General features: G+C 41.3%; 4 protein-coding genes across 4 annotated transcripts; 2 read left to right on the top strand and 2 right to left on the bottom strand.

The window, feature by feature from the left end:
- Window positions 1-3,735, bottom strand: LOC102709208 (protein NEN1-like). The gene is made up of 6 exons (XM_015841505.2): window positions 3,222-3,735; window positions 2,552-2,709; window positions 2,335-2,381; window positions 1,613-1,676; window positions 531-1,168; window positions 1-436 (listed from the first exon to the last, which is right to left on the bottom strand). Exons 1-6 carry the CDS (start codon window positions 3,607-3,609, stop codon window positions 202-204), a joined length of 1,530 nt encoding a protein of 509 aa, XP_015696991.2. The 5' UTR covers window positions 3,610-3,735; the 3' UTR covers window positions 1-201.
- Window positions 3,736-4,963: 1,228 nt separating this feature from the next.
- LOC102708930 (protein NEN1-like) lies at window positions 4,964-13,245 on the bottom strand. Its single transcript, XM_015841886.2, has 6 exons — window positions 12,764-13,245; window positions 11,691-11,848; window positions 8,239-8,285; window positions 7,108-7,171; window positions 5,946-6,316; window positions 4,964-5,526 (listed from the first exon to the last, which is right to left on the bottom strand). Exons 1-6 carry the CDS (start codon window positions 13,137-13,139, stop codon window positions 5,292-5,294), a joined length of 1,251 nt encoding a protein of 416 aa, XP_015697372.2. The 5' UTR covers window positions 13,140-13,245; the 3' UTR covers window positions 4,964-5,291.
- Window positions 13,246-18,300: 5,055 nt separating this feature from the next.
- On the top strand, window positions 18,301-19,376 carry LOC102708652 (2-hydroxy-palmitic acid dioxygenase mpo1-like). Its single transcript, XM_015841816.2, has 3 exons — window positions 18,301-18,777; window positions 18,886-18,957; window positions 19,041-19,376. Exons 1-3 carry the CDS (start codon window positions 18,355-18,357, stop codon window positions 19,182-19,184), a joined length of 639 nt encoding a protein of 212 aa, XP_015697302.1. The 5' UTR covers window positions 18,301-18,354; the 3' UTR covers window positions 19,185-19,376.
- A 421-nt stretch (window positions 19,377-19,797) lies between these two features.
- LOC102713493 lies at window positions 19,798-22,295 on the top strand. Its single transcript, XM_040527993.1, has 4 exons — window positions 19,798-19,812; window positions 19,929-20,207; window positions 20,799-20,872; window positions 21,884-22,295. Exons 1-4 carry the CDS (start codon window positions 19,798-19,800, stop codon window positions 21,984-21,986), a joined length of 471 nt encoding a protein of 156 aa, XP_040383927.1. The 3' UTR covers window positions 21,987-22,295.
- Window positions 22,296-24,684: the final 2,389 nt, after the last annotated feature.

Below are 24,684 nucleotides of genomic sequence, written 5' to 3'. Positions count from 1 at the left end.
AAAGAACACCGTGACATTTTCATTGTAGACGCATTAAAGGCACAGAGGCATTGTTTATCTTTTACAGCGTATGGATTCCTAGTTCAAGGTCAACATCACCTGCTGGTCAGATCTAATCAACATTCAAATTATTTACATCTTGTTAACAACACTAAATTAGTGCGAGAGTTAGTTTCTAGCACTAGAGCAGTTAGTCTGATGCTATTTGGAGTGTACAACCAGCTTCTTGGCAACCAGACGGATACCAGCGTTTTGCTCGTAATCATATAGTTCCAGTGAGAAGAACGCGTCCACCATGTTCCCTCGAACAAACAATGGGTCCAGCTCCGCGACATCTACCTTGCTGAAATCTAGCTTCTGAATGCTGCCACTAGCCTCTTTCTGGTATATGTCGGTACCGTAGATCGCAGCTTCACCGCTGACAATAATGGGGATGCTGCAAGAGAAAGTTGCTGTTAGAGGTCTGAAGAGAAGGATCACATCAGGATTTTGATTTTTGAGGTTAAAGATGAGAGAATAATATAACTCACTGTAGGCGCACAGTAGGATGATTAACATAACCATATTTCTTAATTAATGGTCTCCATTCAGAAGTGCTCCCAGAATCCTGGGATGATCTCTGGGCTATGCCATCACAAAATTCTAGAACTTTACTGAGATTATCAGGAATGTCAACCAATATGTTCAATTTTGGCCGACCTGCGCTGTCTAAATACTTCGAGCTGACTCCAAATTGGACCTGCAGACCAGCACAACAAAGTTGGAGTGGGCTACCCTTGTGCTTCATAGATGACCTCCGAGTCAATCGGTAGGAAGAAGGAACAGAAACTTGGATGGACTCAATTGAAACATCATCGGGCTCAAGGAAGCCAGAAAAACCACTAGAGCTTGCATCCATCTGTGTGCTGGCATCTAAAGTCATTTCCTTGATATTGGATATCAACTCAACAGGCTCCTTGTTTGTTGCAGGATCAATTGGTTGTTGATTATCTCCAGCTTGGATTGCATTGTCAACTCGAGAAACTGTTCGTTGTCGTTTCGAGGAATCAGGCGAAGACTGTGCTGCAGGTTTTGGCACCTCAGGAGAAGCAGCTCCATTAGCTTGGCTCCTTGTAATTGCACGTTCAACCAGGTTCTCAACAGTCAGCACTCCTGGAAGACTTGCCTCCTGTGGAAGAACTTCATAATTTAGTCAATTATACCAAAAGGTGAGACAGATATCATAACAAAATGATAAATGATTTGCCATTCATCTCACTAGATACTGGCATTTCAATCAATGTTTAAGTTTATCTCAATAATAATTTGCTACTATAAACTAGAGCAGTGTAAAGCTCGATTATTGACAGCAAAAGAAAAGGTAGCTACTTGTGAAGCTCCTGTACTGAATCATTTCAATGCACAAGTTTCTAGATAATGAACAAATAATACTTTGATTGCAACAGCTAAATCTCTCTAGTTCACCGTGCAACATTATATAACTGCACAGAATTTTTTTTTTTTGAAAGAAACAGATAGTGGCTTCAGGCAAAGAAACATTGGTCAATGTTACTGTCCATATCATAAAGTTAATGGGCAGACGAAAATCAGAAGGGAGGTAATCCAAACATACCAAGAACAGAACTGTAGCACAATACTTGAGAACTTCAAGATTCATCTTAACATCATCAAGGCTCCTACAAACAAACGGCAAAGCAAATTAGAAAAAGGACATTAACTCCATTATTTGTAGAATATATACATAAACCAAATAAAAATAGGGGATATAACTATTCTTAATCCCCCTAACTGACAATAAATATTGAGTACTTGAAGAAGTATGTGCCAACAAAACAAAAGAAACACTTTTGTACAGGATGTGAAGTGAGACCATGAAGAAGTTATAGTTAGTTATCATTCGCAATAGGTGGATATATGGTACCAGAAGTAGCACTGCTGTATGATTTATGGTTGCGCCATAACAATAATAGTTTCGACCATAGCTTTATGGAGTGGGATGCTAATCTGTCAACATGAGATGGTGAGATCTATATACTCCTGTTTGACTTGATGACATTAGAAGTCATTTGTGGATAAGTAAAAGATGGCACTGTCCAACCATTTTTTTTTTTTTTGCAAACTATATACTCCGATTAGGACAGGACACTGCAAGCTTAGCTGGGTGAGCAAATTGTCACTTAATGGATGGAAATCCAAGGTACACAACATGATACTTAGGGCAGACATCTGCTCGCGGTTCAAATATGAAAGGATAAGCACTAGAAGTTGAGAAAGAACACGTTTGGAATTTAGATGCAACTATAAAATTTGGATTTCACATGCTATGTCATGTACCTGTGACTTTGCCGCCCTAGACCAAAGTAATTCGCCAAGCTTGCCATCTGCAAATGAACCAGACAAGAGGACAAATCAGGTATATTCATTCAAATGAGAAGAAGAACAGTGTATACATAAGAAAATTCAATGATGTCAAGATTCTTCAGCATATGTAAAACTTCTACTATCCTTGCTGACACTATAACTGATCACACCCAAACACAAGGTCCTGTACCTTCATGTCCCCTGCTCTCCTCCCAAACTTCTGGGTAAGCAAAGGCAAGGTGTCAATCATCCCCTTTGGTTCTGGAGGTGGCCGGCCAATTTCAGCGAATGCTTCCCTTATTCTTGCCGAGTCAAACCTTACAATGTTGTGACCAGCCCAGACACGTCCTGTCCAGAATTCCCAAGATTAGAATATTATCAGCGCAACTAAACAAGGCGACTATTTACGCTCTAAATAAGATAGCGTTTATGACCTCTAAACTTGTGGATTTCTCTTCAATGCAATAAACAAAATCCAATAACTACATGATGCTACACCCTTTGAATTGAACAAGCTTTGTTAATTATTATTGGTCACTCCTGAGAATTCTTTGTAGCTTAAGTTTGCACCTACTTACGGTTCTGTTTTCCTAGAAAAATGCAGAAATGCATAACGTAGTCCTTAGCTTGTCAGAAGAACTAACGAAAGATTTACACTACAGCCCAGCACATGGTGAGCTACATACAAGCTAATGAAAAGGATAAAGTTGGGCAGAAAAGGTGGAGCCTTTTACGAGTCCTCAAGACCAGCTCTTTTATAATTAACAAAAAAAAAAGAGGAATTTCTTAATGTGAAGGAGGCGACACGCGTTGCGAACGCGTCGGGCACGCGGTGGCCAAGAAATCCCCTCCCCCCTCACCGTGCAGGACGCTGTAGACGGCGTCGGCGACGTCGCGGAAGCCCGGCGCGCCGGCGACGGCGTCGCGCGTGATGCCGTTGCAGCGGACGGACGCCGCCGAGACGACCCCGAGGTCGGCGGGCCGGACGAGCGTGGCGTAGGACCCCACCACGACGAGCCGCTGCGGGCACACGAGGATGGCCCCGAACTCCAGCAGCGCGTACCCCTGCCCGGCCCGCTGCGGCACGGAGGTCTCCACGTCAAAGAACGCGATCTCAGGTCCCCCCGCCTCCGGCACCGCCGCCGCCGCCGCCTGCCCCTCGCCGCCGCTCCTCGCCGCGGGCGTCGTCATCTCCATTTTGGTTGGTGGTATCTCGCGGCTGCCTTCAGGAGTGGGCAGGCGTCGCATAAATAGGAGGAAGGAAAAGGCTAGGGATCGCGTGGGGGCACGGGCGGCGCGCGCGGTGGCGTGAAGGGAGCGGCGGCGGGAGAGGAAGGTGTTCGACGGAATGCCTCGCCGCGGGGGGTGGAGGTGAGTGAGGTGGCGTGGAGTGCAGGTGGGGGTTTGGAATTTGGTTGGGGAATCGGGATTGGGATTGGGATTGTGATTGGGATTGGGAATGGGAATGGGATTTTATATTGTGGGGAAACGAGTTGAAAGGGTAATCTGGTTGGGGAATCTGGTGGCGTCAAGTCAAGGAAGAACTGCAGAGGAGGATCTCCGGTTTCTCCTTGCTTCTTGTTGTCACAGCAAACCACAGGTTCACGTTACTGCGGTAATCGTGGCCTCTGTCGAGAGACAGCGGTAGCACCACGAAGAATTAAAATAATTAAGAAAATTTGGTAAAAAAATATATGTGTTAGAGATTACTAAGTTATAGTGAAGTTTGGTGCGATAAACACATAAAAACATTTACGAATGATTAAAATTTATTAGTGAAAAAGGAGAAGGAAAAGGAAATTTATAATAGTTTATTAGGTAAAAATTGTTTTTAGGTACATGTTTGTATGGAAAAATTGACATGAGGATGGTGTTTTCGATGAGATTGATTTGTACACGTGTAAGGATATGTTCGTACGTTGCTTGGTTAGATTATTATGAAAAATAAAAATAGTTGGTTAGATTACTATGAAAAATAAAAATTATAGCTATCATTTGTTAGTTCATACTGTATAGCTTACTATGTCAATTAATTTAGGTAACATTTGTAACTTTTAGGGATATGTTTATAGGATAAATATTATATGATTCTTGGTACAAATTACGTGATTTATTTCTTAGGCCACGTTCGACTGAATATTAGATATCCAGCGCGAAAAATATAGTAATAGATTAGTACGTTATTAATCCAAAAAGTTTTATAATATGAAACAGATGGAGTAGTGATCAAGGAAAAGATCTTGATAGTTTTATCATGTAAATAGAACCATGATTTCTTACTAACATTCCAATTTATTCGTGCTAAATTATCTTTTGTTAGAGTTACCCTATTTTACGTAATAGAGTTATTGTTTTAATAAATACCACATAAAGTTTTTTATTTTAAGGGGAACCTTCAATTTCCACGTAGCCTTATTTCACTCTATATGATCATTGTTAATAAAAGCTAAACGAACTTAAGAAACCATTCTAACGGATATTCCATCAGAACATGCTATAATATATCTTCATTGACTTGTATATATATGCTCAATTTTTGCAACTAAACCATGCCAAAAGTAAGATTATGGACTACTAATGCTCGCGAAAAGAAATATCAAGATCAATAAAACACAAAACAGTTGCAACAAATAATTAACATGATACATTGCTATTACAGACTTATAAAAAGCATAAATTAAGGTATCGTTGAATAGTCTCATATTGATCGTGAAAGGGCAAATGGCCTAGGATATAAGTTCGCACCTCGCTGTCGATATAGGATATAAGTTCGCACCTCGCTGTCCAAGACCTCAAGTGCTACTAAGATCTTTATAACCACCAGGCTACATGCTCTTTTGCCACATTCAAATTTATTGACAGCTAGTTAACACCACACTAATAAATAATCAATGCATTAACAGCTAATTAATCATTTTCCAGCCCTATGATTATGCATATGCAGTTACAATGAGCTTCTTGGCGACCAGCCGGATACCAGCATTTTGCATGTAGTCGTACAATTCGACAGAGAAGTAGGCATCCACCATGTTACCTTCAGCAAACCAAGAGCTCAGATCTGCAGCATCTACCTCGCTGAGAACTTGCTTCTGAATGTTGCCACTGATGGCCTCTTTCACGTAAATCTCTGTCCCATTGATCTCATCGTCGCCACCGAATGTGAGACTGCAAGTAAAGGTTGCTGTTACAGGCTAGCTGGCCCTGTTTTGTTTTAGATTGTTGAGTAGATTGTTGTCACATATTATCTACTTGATAAATTAAATGTTTTAAGAAATAAGCTTAATGAATAGTTTAGAACAAGTGGTCTAACCAACATAAGTGGGAAAAAGCTTTTTTGTTTAGAGTAAAATGGCATATTTATAAACAAAAAATAATTTATAAATAAAAATTCTATATACGTGTTTTTAGCGATTTAAAAGTGAAGACTGGAAAATAAATAATGATACAAAAGCTTAAAATCAACTCTAAATTAATGTTAGCATTTTAAATTTTGGTTTATAAGTATAAACAAAAACGAAAAGAGGGGGTATCAAAACTGTATGTGTGTGTGAGTGAGGGAGAGAGTGTGTAAAACTATTACTCACTTTAGGCGTATAGCATGAGCATAACCATATTCCCTAACCACTGGATTCCATACAGAAGTGCTCCCAAACACCTGAGATGATCTCTCAGCTATTTCATCACAAGATTGCAGAACATTTCTGAGACTCTCAGGGATGCCAACCACTATGTTCAACTTGGGTCGACCTGCACTATCTTGGTAACATGGACGGATGTCAAAGTGGATCCTCAGATCTGCACAAAACACTTGTAGAGGTCTGTCGTTGTGCTTCATAGATAAACTTCTTCTAAATTGGTGGGACAGAGAGAGAGAAACTTGGATGAATTCCATTGAAACATCGTCTGGCGCAAGGAATCCAGGATAACCTTTCAGCATTTTTGGAAAATTTTCCTCCTGTGGAAGAAATTCATGGTTTAGACAATGACCGTGTTCGTTTGGGGGAGGAGGGGTGTTAGTTATCTGGCGCCGAAAATATAGTAATAGATTAGTACATGATTAATTAATTAATTAGTAAAACATAAAATAGATTAATATGATTTTTTAAAACAACTTTCCTATGAAAAAATTTCGCAAAAAATACGTCATTTAGCGGTTTGAGAAGTATAACTTAGGGGTCTTGTCGAACGTGGCCAATATAGATTATACTATATATCAAACAGTGAGACACGTTAGTGAATGGTACGAAGGATATTATAATAATGAACGGGGTTAACAATTTCGGGGAGGGGATGCTAAATCTGGAATTGCTGAAATTTTGGGCCGAAATAGTTGGAATTTTGAATAAATTTTACAAAGTTCACAAAATTTTGAAAACTATGAACAAAATTGTTTCAATCCAGGGGACCGAAATTCCAAAAAAAATTAAAACAAAATTGCAAACATTGATGATTGATTAATTGTCCTCCACTTCCCCAAATGAGTAGCATTTCTATCTGTGCTTAAGCATCTTAATCTCAAGAGTAAATTGCACCTGATACCGATAAAATGAACCTTGTTTGATTTTGCACCATGTTTGTAAATATTTTCACCATGGTATATTTCAGTCAAATAGCCATTTCAGATGAAAAAAGATGGTAGAAACAAACAGCCATTTCAGCCAAAGAAGAATTGCATGGACAATATTACTATCCAGATCATGAAGTAAATAGTCATGGAGAAACAGGAGGAAGGTAATCCAAACACACCAGGAACAGCACTGTAGCACAACACTTGAGGACATCAATATTCATCCTGACATCACCGAGACTCCTGCAAATAGAGCAACGTCATAAAGCAGCCAGCTAATAGTTCCCAAAAAAATCGACATCAGCAAAACGTAAATAAAGAGAAGAAATATACATTATCTGCCTGGTTTGCAAATAGTTACTTTTTAATATCATATTCAAACCAGTGAGCTTCGGCCGTAACCCCACCCTATTAATTGGCCCTGCCCTACCACCGGCAGGGGCCATTTTTTCGCTAGGAAAACGCTTGATATGAGAGAAAGGTATCTTATATCTATATTTATTAAGAAGTGAGTGAGACTTAAACCTAGGTCGGCTAGCCCACCATTTTGTGATGCTAGCGGAAAGACCCCGTTCTCCTTTGGAAAAACGCTAGCGGGGCCATTTTCACCTTTGGGGATTAAGGATGAGGTGAAATTAAAAAAACGGTTATTATTGGTTGAGATAAGTAGGTGGAAAATTTCAATGGAGGATGGATATGATTGGTTTAAATGGGGGCGGATCCTGAACGGAGGAGTACTAGCAATATAGTGGAGAGAGTAAAAGACAATTTGAGCATGATGTGAAGTGATATCAAGCAGGAAGCTAATCATTACTTCGCATTAACATGAGGTGGATGTCTAGGACCAGGAATAACATTGATGGATAACATTTGCTACTCCCTCCAGTAATTCATGCCGTGAAGTCAAACTTATTAAACTTTGACTATTAATAACTTTAAAAGTATCTGGTTTGAAGATACTAAAAACAACATGTATAGATACGTATTAAAAATAATTTAATAAAAGTAAAATTTTATTTATTTATTGTATATATTATAACAAGAAATCGTACTCAAAGATAGGTTTTGGATATTTTGTCACAATCCAAAACAATAAGAGTTATCAAACTAGAGGGCGTAATATCCGATCATTTATTAAAAAAGCAATAATTATTTCTAGGGATGAGACTCTGGTGTTTGGCTATTCAATTTTTGGCGAAATTCTGTTTACTTGAAATTCAAGACCAAAATGTTGTTGGAGAAAGGATGCCTTTTGAATTCAAATGCAATGATATTAAATTTGGATTTCACATGATTTATATGTAATATACCTGTGAATTTGCTGCCCTAGACCGAAGTAATTTGCCAAGTTTGCCATCTGCAAATGAAGCAAGTTCTTAGAAACTAGGAACATCCATTAGAATGACATGAAGGATCATGTGTCCATGAGAACCATAAACAAACGTCGAGATTCTTCAGCGCATATATGTGAGTGTGTAAAACATCGACTGTCCTTTATGTTACATCTATATCAGTTTGGGGTTGTGGTCTTGGGTTACAGTCTGCTTATTTTTAAATTTTTTCTGATTTTTCTTCATAGGTTCAATTAATTATCATTAGATATGTTACCCAACTTTCACACCTCCTAATGTTTTCAAACTGTAATAATATTATCATCATCTGCAACATATATAGGTCTAAGAGAAATCGGTTTACCAAACGTACACCTTCTACTGCACAGCAAACGGGATTAATTATATATCTGAATGCCACTTCAGTGTCAAAATTAAGGAACCTAAAGCAATAAAATACTAGAAAGGTGGCAAAGCGTAATTAAAGATGGGCCAGTTTAGTTTTGGAGCAACTAACTATAAATGCATTATTTTAATTGCTGGGTGGAATAATAAATAACATCATATCTGTATTTTTTTTAATTTCAGTGGGGTGATAAACCTAATGAAAATGTGTTTCATTTATTTAATGATAAATGTGTATTTAGCGCTCGTATTAATACATGTAATTTAATGTTGAATTTTTACATGTGCATGTTTTTACATGGTTTGTTTATCTTAAAATTGTTTTAAAATGTATATATTTAAAGAATTCAATAAAAATATCTTCAATAAGGGGCATAACAATAAAGTGAATGAAATAAAAGCCTGTTGACGCTAAAAATAACAGTCAACGTTCATACACGTAGGCCTGGGAGTCAATCTTAGACAGCTCCAGTGCATGACTTAAATTTTAGAATGCGTGGGCGTGCTAGTCAGTTTGATCCTGCAACCGACAAGATAAACAGTGAAACAAGCTAATCGGCTATCGAGCCGATAGGTACCCAAGAATCCAGCCGATCGGGTGTTGATGTAGTAGTGTTTAGCCGATAGGATGAACGATCGGCTGTAAAGAGCTTGGATCAGCTAAAAACTTGATAGAAACAGATTTAAGTTAAATATTAGACCAACGTAACACACCAAGTTACTCATTAATCTTAGTCGATCGGACGAGTCTCTATAACCAGATTGAACTAGACGTCCAGAGATTGGACTTAACCAAGATAGTATGCAGTCGAGCACGATATAATTATAGGAAACATTTTGATCGATAAGGCTAATAGATAAACTAATGAATTACTTGGAATAAACAATCAATCATATGTTACGATCGGCTAAACCCAATTTGCGTATGATTCTCACAAGCCGATGCAACATAAATAACTACCAATCTAACTAAATCCAGCCGATTGGTATAAAAATAATGCAATAAGGCAATCGTCTACTCTATTGATGTAAATATAATGAACATGTAGATCGGCAAAGATTATCGGCTATAGACGACTGACAAACGACCAAGATCTATAAAATATCTAGCCTAGATTGCTAAGAATAATCATAGAAGATCGGACCCAACCGAGACAGTTTAAGAATACGCCTAGCGATGTCAGGCTAGATACTAAACAGATCTAGATTACTATCAAGCCAACGAGCTGATGACCAATAACTTATCGGTTGATACTCTAATAAAACAATGAACAAAATACATCGATCCGATATAAACTATCTGACACCCAATCTACTAGATCAGACCTAACCGAGACAGTACTAGATTGAATATGTCAAACAGCAAATATCAAACCCACGTAGATCGTCCAAAATGGTCGACCAGATCAACTCAAGATACAGAACTAACTCAAGTTAAAACTGATACGGTTACTACCAATTGCACAACTAAATTAGAAGATCGGACCGAACCGAGACAGTCCTAATCTAGCAGATGCGATTACCGTGGCCCGACGGAACGTAGAACTTACCCCTCCGCCGGAGATCGAACCGATGCAGCCCCACGTCAGGTGCTAAGTTCCGCCAAAGTTGAAAACCTTGGATAAGAGGGTGGCGATGCGCCGAAAGTAGTTGATCTAATTGATGTGTAGATGGTTTATAATGTCCCGGGCATACATATTTATACCCTCGGGTAGAGGCTAGTTCATGTCGGGGACGACTACTAATAGATAAAAAGAAATAACAAACTATGTCTCTAACACGACACGATTTCTAACAGATAAAAGAAAACAAGCAAGTCCCGATCGGACTCTAACTCTCCTAGAGATAAAATAAAAATTCTAACTAACTCAAATTAGTAGATAAATTTACGCCGCCAAGTCTTGGTCTTCACGATTTCTTCTCGAATCCGGTCTCTTCTGGATAAGATTTTTATCTGCTAGTTGCGTCTTTCCTTAACCGAATCCACCAAGAAAATTTACTAAATTTTGGTGTTAACAGAGCCAAAGCCTAGATGCCCTTTCAGCCCAACGGGCGGGACAGGGTAGTTTTATTTACAGCAGGCGGGGCATGGCGAGCGTATATAGATATGTCGGTTTATTTATTTAGTTGTTTTTTTGAAATTATTATTTATTTAGTTATTGGAACTATGAGTGTGCATTAGTGCTCTTATCAATATATGTAATGTGATATTTTGCATGTGACCTTTTAGCTAGAATAGTAAAGTTTTATATTGTATTTACTTAAAATGAAAGTTATAATTTTTCTCCATGTAAGATAATTCACTTTAGAAAATGTAATAAATATGTACGATTTAAACTTTCTAGTACTATAGGTATTTATGTGCTGATTCCTATGATTTTCTTCATGTTAATGGTTATTATGCTAAATCATGTTCTTAGAAAAAGATTAAAATAAAATCTTTTGATCTAACCTTACTATTAACTAAACCACATATTATAATAAATACTTATATTTTGAAACATATTAAGTACCCTAAAAATTAATATGATTTATAAAAAAGATTGAATTACATGGAAATTAGAAATTTTATTAAGATGCATACTTTTTTAAAACTAAAATTTATAATCCTAAACTTCTGAGGTCCATAGTGTAAAACCATTAGCTGCAATTTAGGAGCATAGAATCGAACAAAAAAAATTCTACTAGGAGCATTTTTCCCATCTTGAGTAGATATCGGTACTAGTACTTTTTTACCTTACTAAAAAGTATCAAATTTTATATAGAAAACAGTCATACATAAGAAAAATGCTCTTCTAGTATAGTTATAGGCCATAGGCCACGAGAAAATGGCAGATAGACTTGGCAAATACTTAAATGTTTCCGTGCTTGGGTAAACATGCAAGTGTGTTTGGTGCGTATTCACTCAGCGATGGAACATGCCACGTGGACAAGCTCTCAGCCGAGAGATGGCGCCGGATTTTGTTATATAGAGATTCTTTACGAAATTGCAAGTGATTGTTTTATGTGCAAACACACAGGATGACCTTCATGTTCCCTGCTCTCCTCCCAAACCGCTCAGTGAGCAGTGGTAAGGTGTCGATCGCCCCCTTTGGTTCTGGAGGTGATCGCCCGATTTCAGCGAATGCTTCCCTTATTATCTCTGAGTCAAACCCGTCAATGTTATGACCAGCCCAGATTCGCCCTGTGTCCACAACTAACAATGTGTTAGAGCACTATTCAAGTGATCAAATAAAACATTTTTTTCACTTTTCCTTTCCAAAAACATGAAGATAGGTCCTAGCTTGTACTAGAAGGTCGTTCTACTATTATTGTTGTTGTTGTTGATGATGATAATGATATAGTGATAGCGGAGTCATCATGGCCCCATGGGTACATAACTTTATCTCTATCTTGGTTTACCCCATCTTTTCATTTATGCTTATGTGTCAAATTTGCATTTTTAACTTTAAATTTGGAATTGATTTGGAGATTTTTTCATAAAAGTTTATTTTCTAGCATCGGCTTTTAGATCGTTTTATTCGCAAATTATTTTTTGTTTGCGAATATGTTGTTCACCCCCTAAAGTATATGGATATTATGCTTAAGTGTGTGCGCTTTGGAGCTCAGTGAACTAGGAATTTGCCATAGTCTTATCTCTTTAAGCATATGTTAGGATATAAATTTATAGGTTTATAAATGTGATGTGTGGCATGTTCATATTCATGTAATAGAAAAACAAACAAACCCCTCACCGTATAGGGCATTATTGTGGAAGTGGTCCACCATTAATTGCCAGTGATTGCCAGTGTGTTAAGGACCATATCTGCAGGTGCCTAACACCCCTTTTCGTTTACGCTCATACTTATAAGTCAGAATTTTAACTTTAAATTTAAAAGTTAATTTTAGAGTTTTTTCGTAAAAAATATTTTTCATTCTTGGCTTTTAGATATTAGGAATACTAATATAAAAGTTTTATTCAAACATTATTTTTTGTTTATAAATATACCGCGGAAAGTCCAAATAATCAACCCTTACGTGTGATATACATGTACGATGGTATATTGGTATATCTACATGTGTGTCTTTCATATAAATAAAGAAAATAAACTCTCCTCACCGTGCAAGACGCGGTGGATGCCATCGGCGACGTCACGGAAGGGCGGCGCGCCGGCGAGGTCGGCGCGCGTGATGCCCTTGCGCTCGAGCGCCACCCAGGCACCCTCCCCGAGGTCGCCGCCGGCGGGGCGCACGAGCGTGGCGAAGGGCGGCGCCACCTCGGCCAGGCTGCGCGAGCAGAGCTGGACGGCGCCGAACTCGAGCAGCGTGCGCCGCCGCTCGGGCCCCTCCGGCATGGTGGTCTCCACGTCGAAGAAGACGACGACCGCCTCACGCTCGCCGCTGCCTGCAGCCTCCTCCTCTTCCATCGTCTCCGTGCTCCCCTCGTTGCTCTCCAGCTCCATGGCCGTCGTCGTCGCCGCCGCCGCCGCCGCCATGGTCACCGGTGCATGTGTGTGTGACGCCGGCCGTTCGTTGTGGCTGCAACGCGTGCAGTGCGTATATATGATGATGATACGTAGTGACGTAGTGTCGTCGCGGGAAAATATAGAGGAGGGAGAAATGGGAGGGGTGGACTAATTGGGATGTTTTTCTTACGGGCTAAGGAAATTAAAGCTGCTGACCGATTGATGGCCAAACTATATATTTGCAAGCGGAAAATAATTTATAAATAAAACTTTTATATACATATCCTCGATGATTTAAAAGACAATGTTAGAAAATAAAATTTAGTGAAATGGTTATAAAATCGACTCTAAATTTTAGGTTAAAAATTTTAATTTTTGACTTATAACGCAACTCCTCTCCGATCGAATTTTACCAACTCCATGCATGATGCATGTATTTGACAATGCACCACCCTGTCCATTCTTGCGTAGCTATCTGTTTGCGATAATTATATTGTGTTGAGGGGTGGTATCCTAACTACGGTATTTACAAGACGTATAGGGTTGTCTGGGAGGAAGATATCCGCGATAATATGTAGAGAGGAGATTTATATTAGTTCTAGCCTCCAAGATCAGTAATAATTTTAATCCATTTCTTATAAACTATATGTACCAAGATCGAACACAAGATCTTAGGATGGAAAAGTACACACCTTACCACTCAATTGCAAATATACATATATTTTAACGTGAACATGTTACCTTTTTAACATTTACCGTAAACCAAAATTTAAATTTTCAACCTTAAATCTAGAGTTGATTTTGAGGTTTTTCTACCGAAGCTTATTTTTCGACATTTGTTTTTAGATAGCAAAGAATACATATATAAAAGTTTTATTTATGAATTATTTTTCATTTACAAATATATCGTTTGGCTTTTAATATAAAAACACAAACAATGACCCTCTATTACTAGCTCGACCATCACAGACCATCTGTGTGCAAGCTAGGTCTTGACGTTAGTGTCATTGGCGTGGGTTGTCTAGCCTCAGCACCTATGTCTGTAGCATCAAGAGAGGGGGTCTATGTCTGGCTAAGATAAATTTTATTAAAAGTTTATTTACAAAATAAGTTTGTTAAAAAAACCCAGATGATCGTCAAAAATCCAATGATAGAAGCTGTAGTACTGATCGATGCTGTGCGTCGGCTTCTTTCCCACTCAGACGAGTTCACTTTTTTCAAAAGTCTGGTATCGTAGTACCCTGCCTGCGTGGTTTCGCACGTTGTAAAGGTAAAGTCCTTGGAGGAGATTATCTTGCTTTTCTATAGTACTGGAGTAGTATAAAAGCAGGGAGGTATTTGGTGGTATTGGTCTTTTCCTGATAAATAGTATTCACTTCGTTTAATATTATAATATTTTTCTAGATTTACCTAGATTCATATGTATACTAATAAATCTAGACACATATTAAAAACATATACATTAATAAATGGATGAATATAAACAAACTCAAAAAGTATTATAATATAAATCGAAGGTAGCACATGTGAAATTAGATATGATATTCATGTGTATGCTGGAGCTTAACTAGGATCCATGTCATCTGCATGCCTTTCTGACCAAGACCAAGCTTTCCGGCCATACCTTTATCCATTCATCAACCAACCATTACATGCAGTGGTTGGTCGTCGATCGATTGCACACCAGCAAATTATGGTGAATTGATAGAACGGGATCAGCTTGCACTGAAAGGCTCATCATCAGTCGATCCATGGAGGCTTGGAGCAGAGGAGATAATTGTTTGGTTTTTTTAATAGAAAAGTCAAATAAGATATTTATAAAAAATAACTAATTCTAGATTTAAGGCTGTAAATTTAAATTTTGGTTTATAAATATAATAAAAATGAAGAAACGACGGTCGAGATGCTCAGAAAGTCGGTAGGTCTCGGTAATGGATCAGCTCAGCCGCTGCCATGGAAACGATTGAGCTCTTACGCACCTGCATGTTAAATGACTTGCATCCCAGAGATCAGACAGTAGTTGCTCAAGGATCGACTCAAGGTGAAGCAGATCAGAGCAGCTCACATGTGTGTTCTAAGGGCTCGTTCGAAATTGACCTTGCCATCTTGTCTAATCAGCGCACATAAAACGAAAAAGTCATTAGTATATGATTAATTGAGTATTAGCTTTTGCAAACTTGAAAAATGAATTAATCTGATTTTTTAAACAACTTTTATATAAAATATTTTTTCTAAAAAGTACACTGTTTAACAGCTTGGGAAGCGTGCGCATGGAAAAAAAGAGAAAAGTGTTTTCTTTGGTCGGTTTCGAACGCAACCTAAGAAGATGCATAGAGGTGAGAGAAATGTATGAAATGGATGATATATTGAAGGGAGGATGCTAAGCTAAATTTTCTAAGCACTCATTACTTATTTAGACAACTAGTGTTTAGATTAAAAAATATTTTAGTTAAATACTTAATGTTGCATGGTGGAAAAAGGTGAAAAGGATGACATCTTTTTATCATAGTGGGTTTCACCTTAGTCTAAGCTATATGAGTCTAAGCATTGAAACACACTTGACGAAATTATATACCTTATGACATATTCATTAAAATATACACTAGACGAAACTATATACCTTATGACATATTCATTAAAATATACACTAGAGATGTCCTTAGATAATAGGCACTCGATGCATCCATCCTGGATTCCTGGATACAGCCCAAGGGAGGATCGCATCCTATACTTACCAAGTCTGTCCCGACTTCGAGTTACCACTCCGCCTAACACTAAGCATGACTGTGTCAATTCACGCATAATTTAAAATTAACTCTAGCTAAATTAAAATTTATTTATAACAAAATTTAAGGGTTAATTGTTTGGTTTTTCTTCATAGAAAATAAAACCCCATCCTTTTAGAACTTGACACCAACAGCTACAGCCCAAGAGAGGATCGTATACTATACTCGCCAAGTCTGTCCCGACTTCGAGTTACCCTCGGCCTAACACTAAGCGTGACCGTGTCAATTCACGCATAATTTAAAATTAACTCTAACTAAATTAAAATTTATTTATAACAAAATTAAGGGTTAATTGTTTGGTTTTTTCTTCGTAGAAAATAAAACCCCAACTTTAAGAACTTGACACCAACAGCTACAGCCCAAGGGAGTATCGCATGCTATACTCACCAAGTCTGTCCCGACTTCGAGTTACCCCCGGCCTAACACAAAGCGTGACTGTGTCAATTAACGCATAATTTTAAATTAACTCTAGCTAAATTAAAATTTATTTATAACAAAATTTAAGGGTTAATTGTTTGGTTTTTTCTTCATAGAAAAAGTTAAACGTCATATTTAAAAACGAATAAAAATTTGTTAATAAAAATTTTATATATTGTATGTATTTTTAGCGATTTAAACGTTAATGTTGTAAATAAACTTTAGTAAAGAAAAATCCTAAAATAAACTCCACATTTAAGGCTAAAAATTTAAATTTTAGTTTATAAACATGAGCATAACCGCAAAAAAAAGTTAGTTCATTTATACTGTCATCGGCCTCGCCACATAACGTACGGGCTGTCCAGCCTGCATGGGCTACAGGTATCCTAACGGGCCGGAGTACGTTGGGCCTTGCATGCAAGAATTTTTTTATTTTTTAAACATTTTTGACAAACTTTTAGCATAATTTTATTGCTAAACCTGCGGAAAAGTATTTCCGCCCTACGAATGTTTTGGCCACGTCATCAACATTGGCATGGCGAAATGACTTGCCACGTCATTGTTGGTGGTGTGTCAGTATTGTCTTGCCACGCCTAGGGTTGGCAAATTCTCCGTCAGGGGTGGGGCCCTAGCGGGGACTCACCCCGACGGAGCTAGGGACGGGGATGACTTTGGGCCCACGGGGAACCGGGGCCGGGGCCGTGGGGCAAAATATACCCACGGGGACCCGAAATTATTATATTGGGCTATAGCTGGGCTTTTGGCCCAACAAAAAATCAGACTAGCAAAACCTATCCACTTCTCACCCCACGGCCCCCGTGACCCTGTTCTGCCGTCCTCACTCCTCACGCTCGCCGCCGCCATCCGGAGTTCGAACTTCCGTCTCCTCCGCCCGCTGCCACTGGACTGTCGCCCACCGCCCCCTACGCTTCTTGCTCTGAGCGACGTCTCCTCCGCCCGCCACCGCCGGATCGTCGCCCCCCGTCGCCTGCCGCCCGGCACCTCCTCGTCTGCCTCCCTCGAGTTCCCTCGGTCTAAGCGTCGGCTTCTCTGCCCGCACCGTCGGACCGCGCCCTCCGCCCGCCGCCCCTGCCGTCTAACGCCCGACGCCGCCCTTGATCTGCCCAACGCCGACGCCGGTCATGTCGCCCTCATCTGCTCGACGCCGACGCCGATGCGCCCTGATGCCGACGGCTGCGCAGCTGCGCCGGCGTGCCCTCCTGGCCTCCACTGCGGCTTTGCACCGACGCGCCCTTCTCTGCAGTTCTGCCCCAACACGCTGGTCTCCGTCCAACTGTGTTCATCTATGAGTTCATCTGTGTGGCTCCTCTGTGTTGGGGAATTCGGGGACCCGGCAGGGACGGGGACGGGGATGAATTTTCCCCGGATTTCAATTCGGGGCCGGGGATGAAATTCGGGGTCCTTCAGCCCACCCCGCCCCAACCTTAGGCACGCCATGTCATGTCGATCAGACGCCGTGACAGCGTCTTGTCACACCACTGACATGACCAAAATATTCAGTTTTAGAAAAAAATTACCGATAAAATTACTTGCTAAAAGGGTTTATTTAATAAAAAAATTTCTGGCAAGGTTCACTTTGGGCCTCGTGGAAAGGACCTGCATGGCAGTACGGCCTACCTGACGTGGCTCTGCAGAGATGGGCCTGTGCTTGGGCTTGCCGCTGACTTAGTCAAAGACCCTTCTCTTGATCGTCCGATCTAGATCCAGCGGATGGGTATTTTCAGAGAAAAGGAGAAGGAGAAAACCACTTGCCCGCGCAGCTGAACCGCGCCACGCCGGTGTGCGCCGCCGCCTGTTCCCCGCTCCTCCTCGCCGTCAACGCCACGGCCGGCCGCCGCCGGATTCGACCGCCTCCAAAACCAGCAAACTCCTCGCGATAAGAACGACGCACAGATCCGCGTCCTCTCTCCATCTCTAGCCTCTCGCCGCCGAAGAAGCAGAGCAGAGCACGGTGAGCAGCTCGCACGCCGCGCGGTGGTCTCGATCGATCCAAGAAGCAGAGGAGAGGAGGAGGAGGATCCATGGCGCGGCTGCGGCGGGCGCTGGACCTGGAGCGGCACTACGCGTTCTACGCGGCGTACCACTCCCACCCGGCGAACGTGCTCGTCCACGTGGCGTGCGTCTGGCCCATCCTCCTCACGGCGATGCTCCCGCTCCGCTACGCGCCGCCGCTGCCGCTGCTCCGGTTCTACTGCCCGCTCTGCCGCCAGTACCTCCCCGTCCAGCTCGGTTTCCCCGTCGCCGTCGCGCTCGGCGCCTTCTACGCGCTCATGGACCGCCGCGCGGGCTCCGCCGCCGCGCTGCTCTGCGTCGCCGGGTGGGGCGCTGGCAACCTCCTCGCCGACGCCGCGGGGCTCTGGACGCTCGTCGACGCCTGGAGGCCGCTGCTCACCGCGCAGGCCCTCCTCTGGTCCGCCCAGTTCTTCGCCCACGCCTTCTTCGAGGTAACGTCTCACCATGCCCATCATCTCATCCAATCCAAAGCTCGCGTTTGCTGCACACATCTTTAATGGCGGAGCTGCCTGTCTGTGCGTGCGTGTGTGTGTGTGCAGAAGCGGCGGCCGGCGCTTGTGGACAGCCCGGTGCAGGCGGTGGTGACGGCGCCGTTGTTCGTCTTCCTCGAGGTACTGGCCCCATCCGATGATCGTCCTCGGCGGCGGTCGGTGGCGCGCGTGGTGTGGGATTCTGACGACGCTTCTTTTCGCAGGTGCTGCACAGGCTGTTCGGGTACGAGCCGACGCCGGGGTTCTACAAGCGCGTCCAGGCGAGGGTGTCGGCGATGCACAACGGCCCGTCGCCGGCGCCGGAGGAGGAGAAGAAGGAGAGGACGAGCAAGGCGGCGGCGCAGTAGGAGGAGGAGGAGGAGGAGGAGAGCGCCGAGAAGGATTCGTAGGTGGATCGAGCGAGAGCGTGAGAGGAGATGTTGTTAACCTGTGCAATGTACACAGTATTAGTAAGAAATAAAATGAGTTCAAATTTGTCTCGAAAGATTAGCACTGAGACTGTGACAAGTTTTAGTGGTGATTATTAGTTATTACTATAAATTAACGCGGTAATACTGCACTAAACAGTGTGTTAGGAATTAGGATGTAGTACATGTGACAGTAGATGTTGTGTAAACACAACGTTTTAAGTAGCTCGCGCTATTAGCTTACCTCTCCTCGTTGGCAGTTTCGTCGGTTTCGGAATACTGTTAAAATATGGTTAAATTCCGAAAAAAATTACTTTTACAAAAAAAACTGAAATTTTTATTTTTAGCGGTTCTAAATGTGATCTGTTAACATTATGGTTTCCTTATCATTATCATTAGTACCACGATTACTGCACCATATCGATAACCGTGAAAAATTATATAATAGTTATAAAAAGTAAATTTATTTAAATTTAATAACCACAGTATTATCTTTATTGTATCACACATGTTTAGAAAAAAAAACCATTTTTTCAACTCGAGCCGAAGCAAAATGATGAAAACCACAGTGACTAACCAGTTTTCGTTGGTTTTGTTTTGTGTAGCCTTTGAGAATTTTGCTTAGCGGTGATCAGTCTGATCCCCGGGCCCATCCTGACCGTCCGATCAAGACTGAACCGTTAGATCAGCTCGTCAGCCTCCCCGATCTGTTCAGCCTCAAAACCGCTTCCACTCGCCCGAGGTTTTCCTTCAATTCCCCCTGTGAATTCATCCATGGCGGCGACGGGCTGGCTCCGGCGAGCGGCGGCGGCGGAGGGGGTTGCTCTCCCAACACGCGTCCCGTGCGGATTAGCCGCCGCAATCCCGACGCCTCCACCCGCCGCGCTGGTCCCCATGGCTCCTGCCCTCGCGCTCCCCTCCCACGGCGCCGCCATGGAGCTCATGGCTGTTCCTAAGAAGAAGGTCACTGCCCCCTTCCCATTTCGATGGAATGTTATTGTATGGACGTGTTTATGGTCTACTAGGCTATGGATTTCTCATTTCTGTTAGGTTCTTGTACTCTTGTTTGATCTGTGGTAGTGTAGCGTGTGGGCACCAGGTGTTTGACGAATTGCTTGTGCGCGTGAGGGCTGCAAGCTCGCATTTTTCTCCACTGATCGTTACACCTGCCCTCCTATTATTTAAAGAGACACAGGGAAATGAGCGATAGTCCTAGTTTTAAGTTGTAATTCGTTAGGTTAGCATGTGTTTTGGTTGCTCGCTCTCAAATTTTGCTCAGTCAATCTGTTTTGTGGAAGACATTTGACATAGACTATTTTAGATAAAGGAATTTTTTTATCAACACAATTAGTTTAAGCTAATACAGTCATCACATAGACTATGGATACTTATTTAGGCTATTTCGATTTTAATCTGCTGATCAGAGTATCATTGGATATATGCTTTGTCTCATCTTCAAGCTGTGAGCTCATCATGCAAAGCAGTATTCTGGGTCCTTGTCAGTTGCCTCTACCTGTAACTGATGAGTGATGCACTCAATCTCATGTGTTTCAGGTTTCAAAGTACAAGAAGGGCCTGAGGAATGGGCCAAAAGCCTTGAAGCCTGTTCCTGTGATCGTCCGCTGCAGGTAAGCTTCCTGCAATGCGTTTCTGTAACCTTTTGCTCTTGCTTGTGTTGTTTCATTGCACAATCAATCCCTGTACCAATTAATCATTTTTCTTGGATTGTACTTCTGCTTTTCACCTACGATGCTTATTTGAAATGAATTGAATGATTAAGGCAGAAAAGAAAAATCTCTCTTTTGGATTCCTGGTATTCTACAACTCTTTTCCACACTAATTACCAATTCTTTTTTTTCTTGGTCATTGAAATTCGTGGATAATTTAGACTACTATTTAGGGATAGATCGTACCTTTTTTAATCCCCTCAAACAAATCGAAATGATTAAAAATTTTCTATTTGGAATTGTATTAGGCCTAATTAGCGAGATTATTCATGACTGCGTATTTGCAATACAAGCGTGGGGATCAGTTGTATCTTTGATTTGAGTAATATTTCTTTTTGATTGACCTCCTCCAGACCAGAGAGGAGGTTAAATTGGAATTTGTTTTGCTAAGTCATGACATTCAATGCCGTTGAACATCTGTGCAGTTATGTTGGCTCTTATTACGTCTTCTCAATGAAATAACTTTTCTACTTTTCCAGTTAGCTTTCATATGCAAGTATGATGGTAGTGTATGTACACAGAAAGTATGTCTCATTTCACAAACAAACGAAGATGATTTAAATCAATCAACCATGGAATATCTAGAACAAATTCATTGGTGTTTGAAGTTGTATTTTTGTATGTTATCTTGGAACATGATATAGAGACAGGCTATTCAGCTTTAATTTGTTTTTATTTAGTGCTTTACTCTTTAGTCTCTACAACGTGGAAATAGAAATGCCCTCGTCCAGGATTAACAAGTCAAATCTTCTGAAAAACAGTATTAACCAAACTACACATGTCGAACATTTGCAGAATGCAGTGTGCAATCCAGATAGTAAAATGTTTTCTTTTCCTGTTTTGAATTTTTTAGTTTTGAGCCGATATTTTGTCCCAAGGCACGCATAATTGGGTGTGTATTGTGCTCTGCAGGTGTTGTGGCCGGGTGAAGCTGCCACACTTCTACTGCTGCAGCGGTGAAAGAGGGAACCTGGGTCTGAGAGCTCGTAGTATTCTTCAGACCATGAGAAGTTGAAAGTTTAGACTTTAGGTAGCGGATTTAGAGAGGGGGAAACACCAGGGGTCCCATTCCAGTAATCAGTCTGACTGAAGTACCCATCTCCTGAAATCAAAGTATTTCATCCATGTGAGTCCTGACTCAGTGTTGAACTTTTTGACTGCCTTTGGCATTCGTAATAATAATAGTAAACGCTGGAAGGTCTTTAACTTATGTTGACAAACAGAGAATCACTCTGATCATATGAGTTGTAAACTTGTTCTTAATTAAACAACGATGTTTTTGGCCACCTGCTATGAACCGCCGAATGTTATATACTCTCTCCGTTTCATCATGTTATATACTCTCTCCATTTCATCATGTAAGACTTTTTAGCCTTACATAGATTCATATGGATGCTAATGGATATAAATTATATACATTCATCAATTGATGAATTAAGGCAAGACTAGAAAGTCTTACGATATGGGGTAGAAGCTTATTCTAAGATGACATCCGGACCGTCCGCTTCTCGATGGACGGCCTAGATCGACCGGTGAGGGAAAGCAAGGGTGCCATCCCGGAATCTGCTAGCTGCATGATGCGCCCGGCGATGAAGATTGGAAAGGGAAACGCAGCGTCAGGTGAAAGCAAGGTATATATGCAGTAGTCTTGCGTGTTACCACGGGCATTATAAACATTTTTAAAAAAGCCTTGTAAAATTAACCTTTTTTTTAATCTCCAATCTATTATGCTCTTTTAGAGCATTTCAATAGATAAACCCAAATTTGACTCAACAAATACCTATTTAGCTACTCTCCATTTTATTTGGCAAGTCAAATTTGTTTTTTACTCCAACAGTCTCTCCATTCATCCTTTCTATTTTGAGTGTATGACACCAAGGCCCCATACGTCAGTCTCTTCTTTTCTCTCTTCTCCCCTTTCTCTTTCTCTCTTTTTCTTTTTCTTCTCTCTTTCTCTTTCTCCTTCTTTTCTTCCCTCAGCAAAGGAGGCAGCGGCTCACCGCGCGCGCGAGCGGCGGCGCGGGGAGGCCGACAGCGACGGCGGCGGCTTCCCGCGCGCGTCCGAGCAGCGATGACGGTGGCTTCCCGCACGCGCGCGAGCAGCGGCGCGGGGAGGGCGGTGGAACGGCGGCGCCGGGAGGGTGGCGGCGGCTCCCCCCATGCGCGCGAGCGGCGACGGTGGTGGCGCGGGAAGGGGGTTGGCGGCGGCGGCTTCCTGCGCTCGCGAGCAGCGACGGCGGGCTAGGGGGACCGCTGGGGATGGCACGGCGCGCTCGGCGGCGCGCTCGGCTTGGGACTGCGCGGCGGGGCGTGCTCTCCCGACGGCGGCGGCGACGAACTTCGACGACGGGCTTCGACGGCGGTGCCGGCGGGGCAGTGGGGGCTGGTCGGACGCATGGGGGGCTGGCTGGATGGATGGAGAGGTAGAGCGTGGGTCCCACACGTGGGGCCCACGTATGGCAAGTTAGTTTGAGTGGCCAAATTTGGCAAGTATGAGGGCTGATTTGGCCATCCAGTTGGCCATTCTGTTAGAGTGTATTTTTTGAGCCAAATGGTCAAATTTTGGCTTGGAGAGTAGGATGGGGCATCTGTTGGAGATGCTCTTACCCAAACCATTTTCTCCTGGCCGGGTAATCTTTGATGGGTGGATATTATCTTATTTTTATACGGCATATCTATTACAAAGATGATAAAAAAATGATTGTTCGGGCATATTTGTAAAAAAAATTATAAATAAAACTTTTATATATGTATTATTGGTGTTCTAAAAGCCAGTGCTTGAAAATAAGCTACGGTAAAAGAGACTAAATATCAACTCTAAATTTATAGTTGAAAATTTAAATTTGAACCTATAAGCATTAGCATAAACGAAAAAATGGGATGAAAATGACGTGAGCTATGTTGAAAAAGCAGCTCCTATGACTGCGAGGTACACCCAAGATATATTTAAACTAGTCCTTTGAGATAATATTTGAAAGTTTAATGACACAAAGCCCTTCAAACATTGCAAAACTATAAGAAATCAATCTCAACCAAAAAAATTGTACATAAACATGTATTTTAGCGTATAAGTTTAACGTTATAATAATTACATCGACAACTCTTGACTGAGTGATTAATCTGTGATAATAGCATAGAAAACATAAGGATTCTTTTGGGAGTTGAGATGGAAGAATCATATTATTTTTCCGTTATTCAAGAGTGTAAACAACTGAATTAACTATTATAAATTAAATTCTTATTTTAAAACAAGAGTAAATTATATGATCGGTCCTTAAACTTGTGGCACAGTGTCACTTAGGTCTGTGAACTTAGAAAATACACGTTTAGCTACATGAACTCGTTTTAATGTCTAAAATCATAGAGTTCATGGACTTGGATGGTACATTAAAACAAGTTTATGTACTAAATATGTATTTTCTAAGTTTATGGAGCTAAACGGTACCGCGCTATAAGTTTAAAGAGCGAACATATACTTTACTCTTAAAACAATCTGATAAAAAAACTTTTTTACATGAAACATAGCTTAGACAGTATGCCAATGAAAATGCAAACCTCCGATAGGAACGGGGGTTGTATTCTCGTATTACCCTCGCCGGTCGTGCGATAACACGATAAGCAATAAAATATTGTTAGTTGGCACAGGAATCTTCCAAAGCAAATTCAAAACAAAACAAAACAAACAAAATGAAAAGAAAAAGAACGACAAATGA

This window comes from Oryza brachyantha, chromosome 10, assembly GCF_000231095.2.
Source record: "Oryza brachyantha chromosome 10, ObraRS2, whole genome shotgun sequence".
Lineage (NCBI taxonomy): Eukaryota > Viridiplantae > Streptophyta > Magnoliopsida > Poales > Poaceae > Oryza > Oryza brachyantha.
The sequence above is the reverse complement of the archived record's forward strand: the minus strand, read 5'-3'. Positions and strand labels throughout refer to the sequence as shown.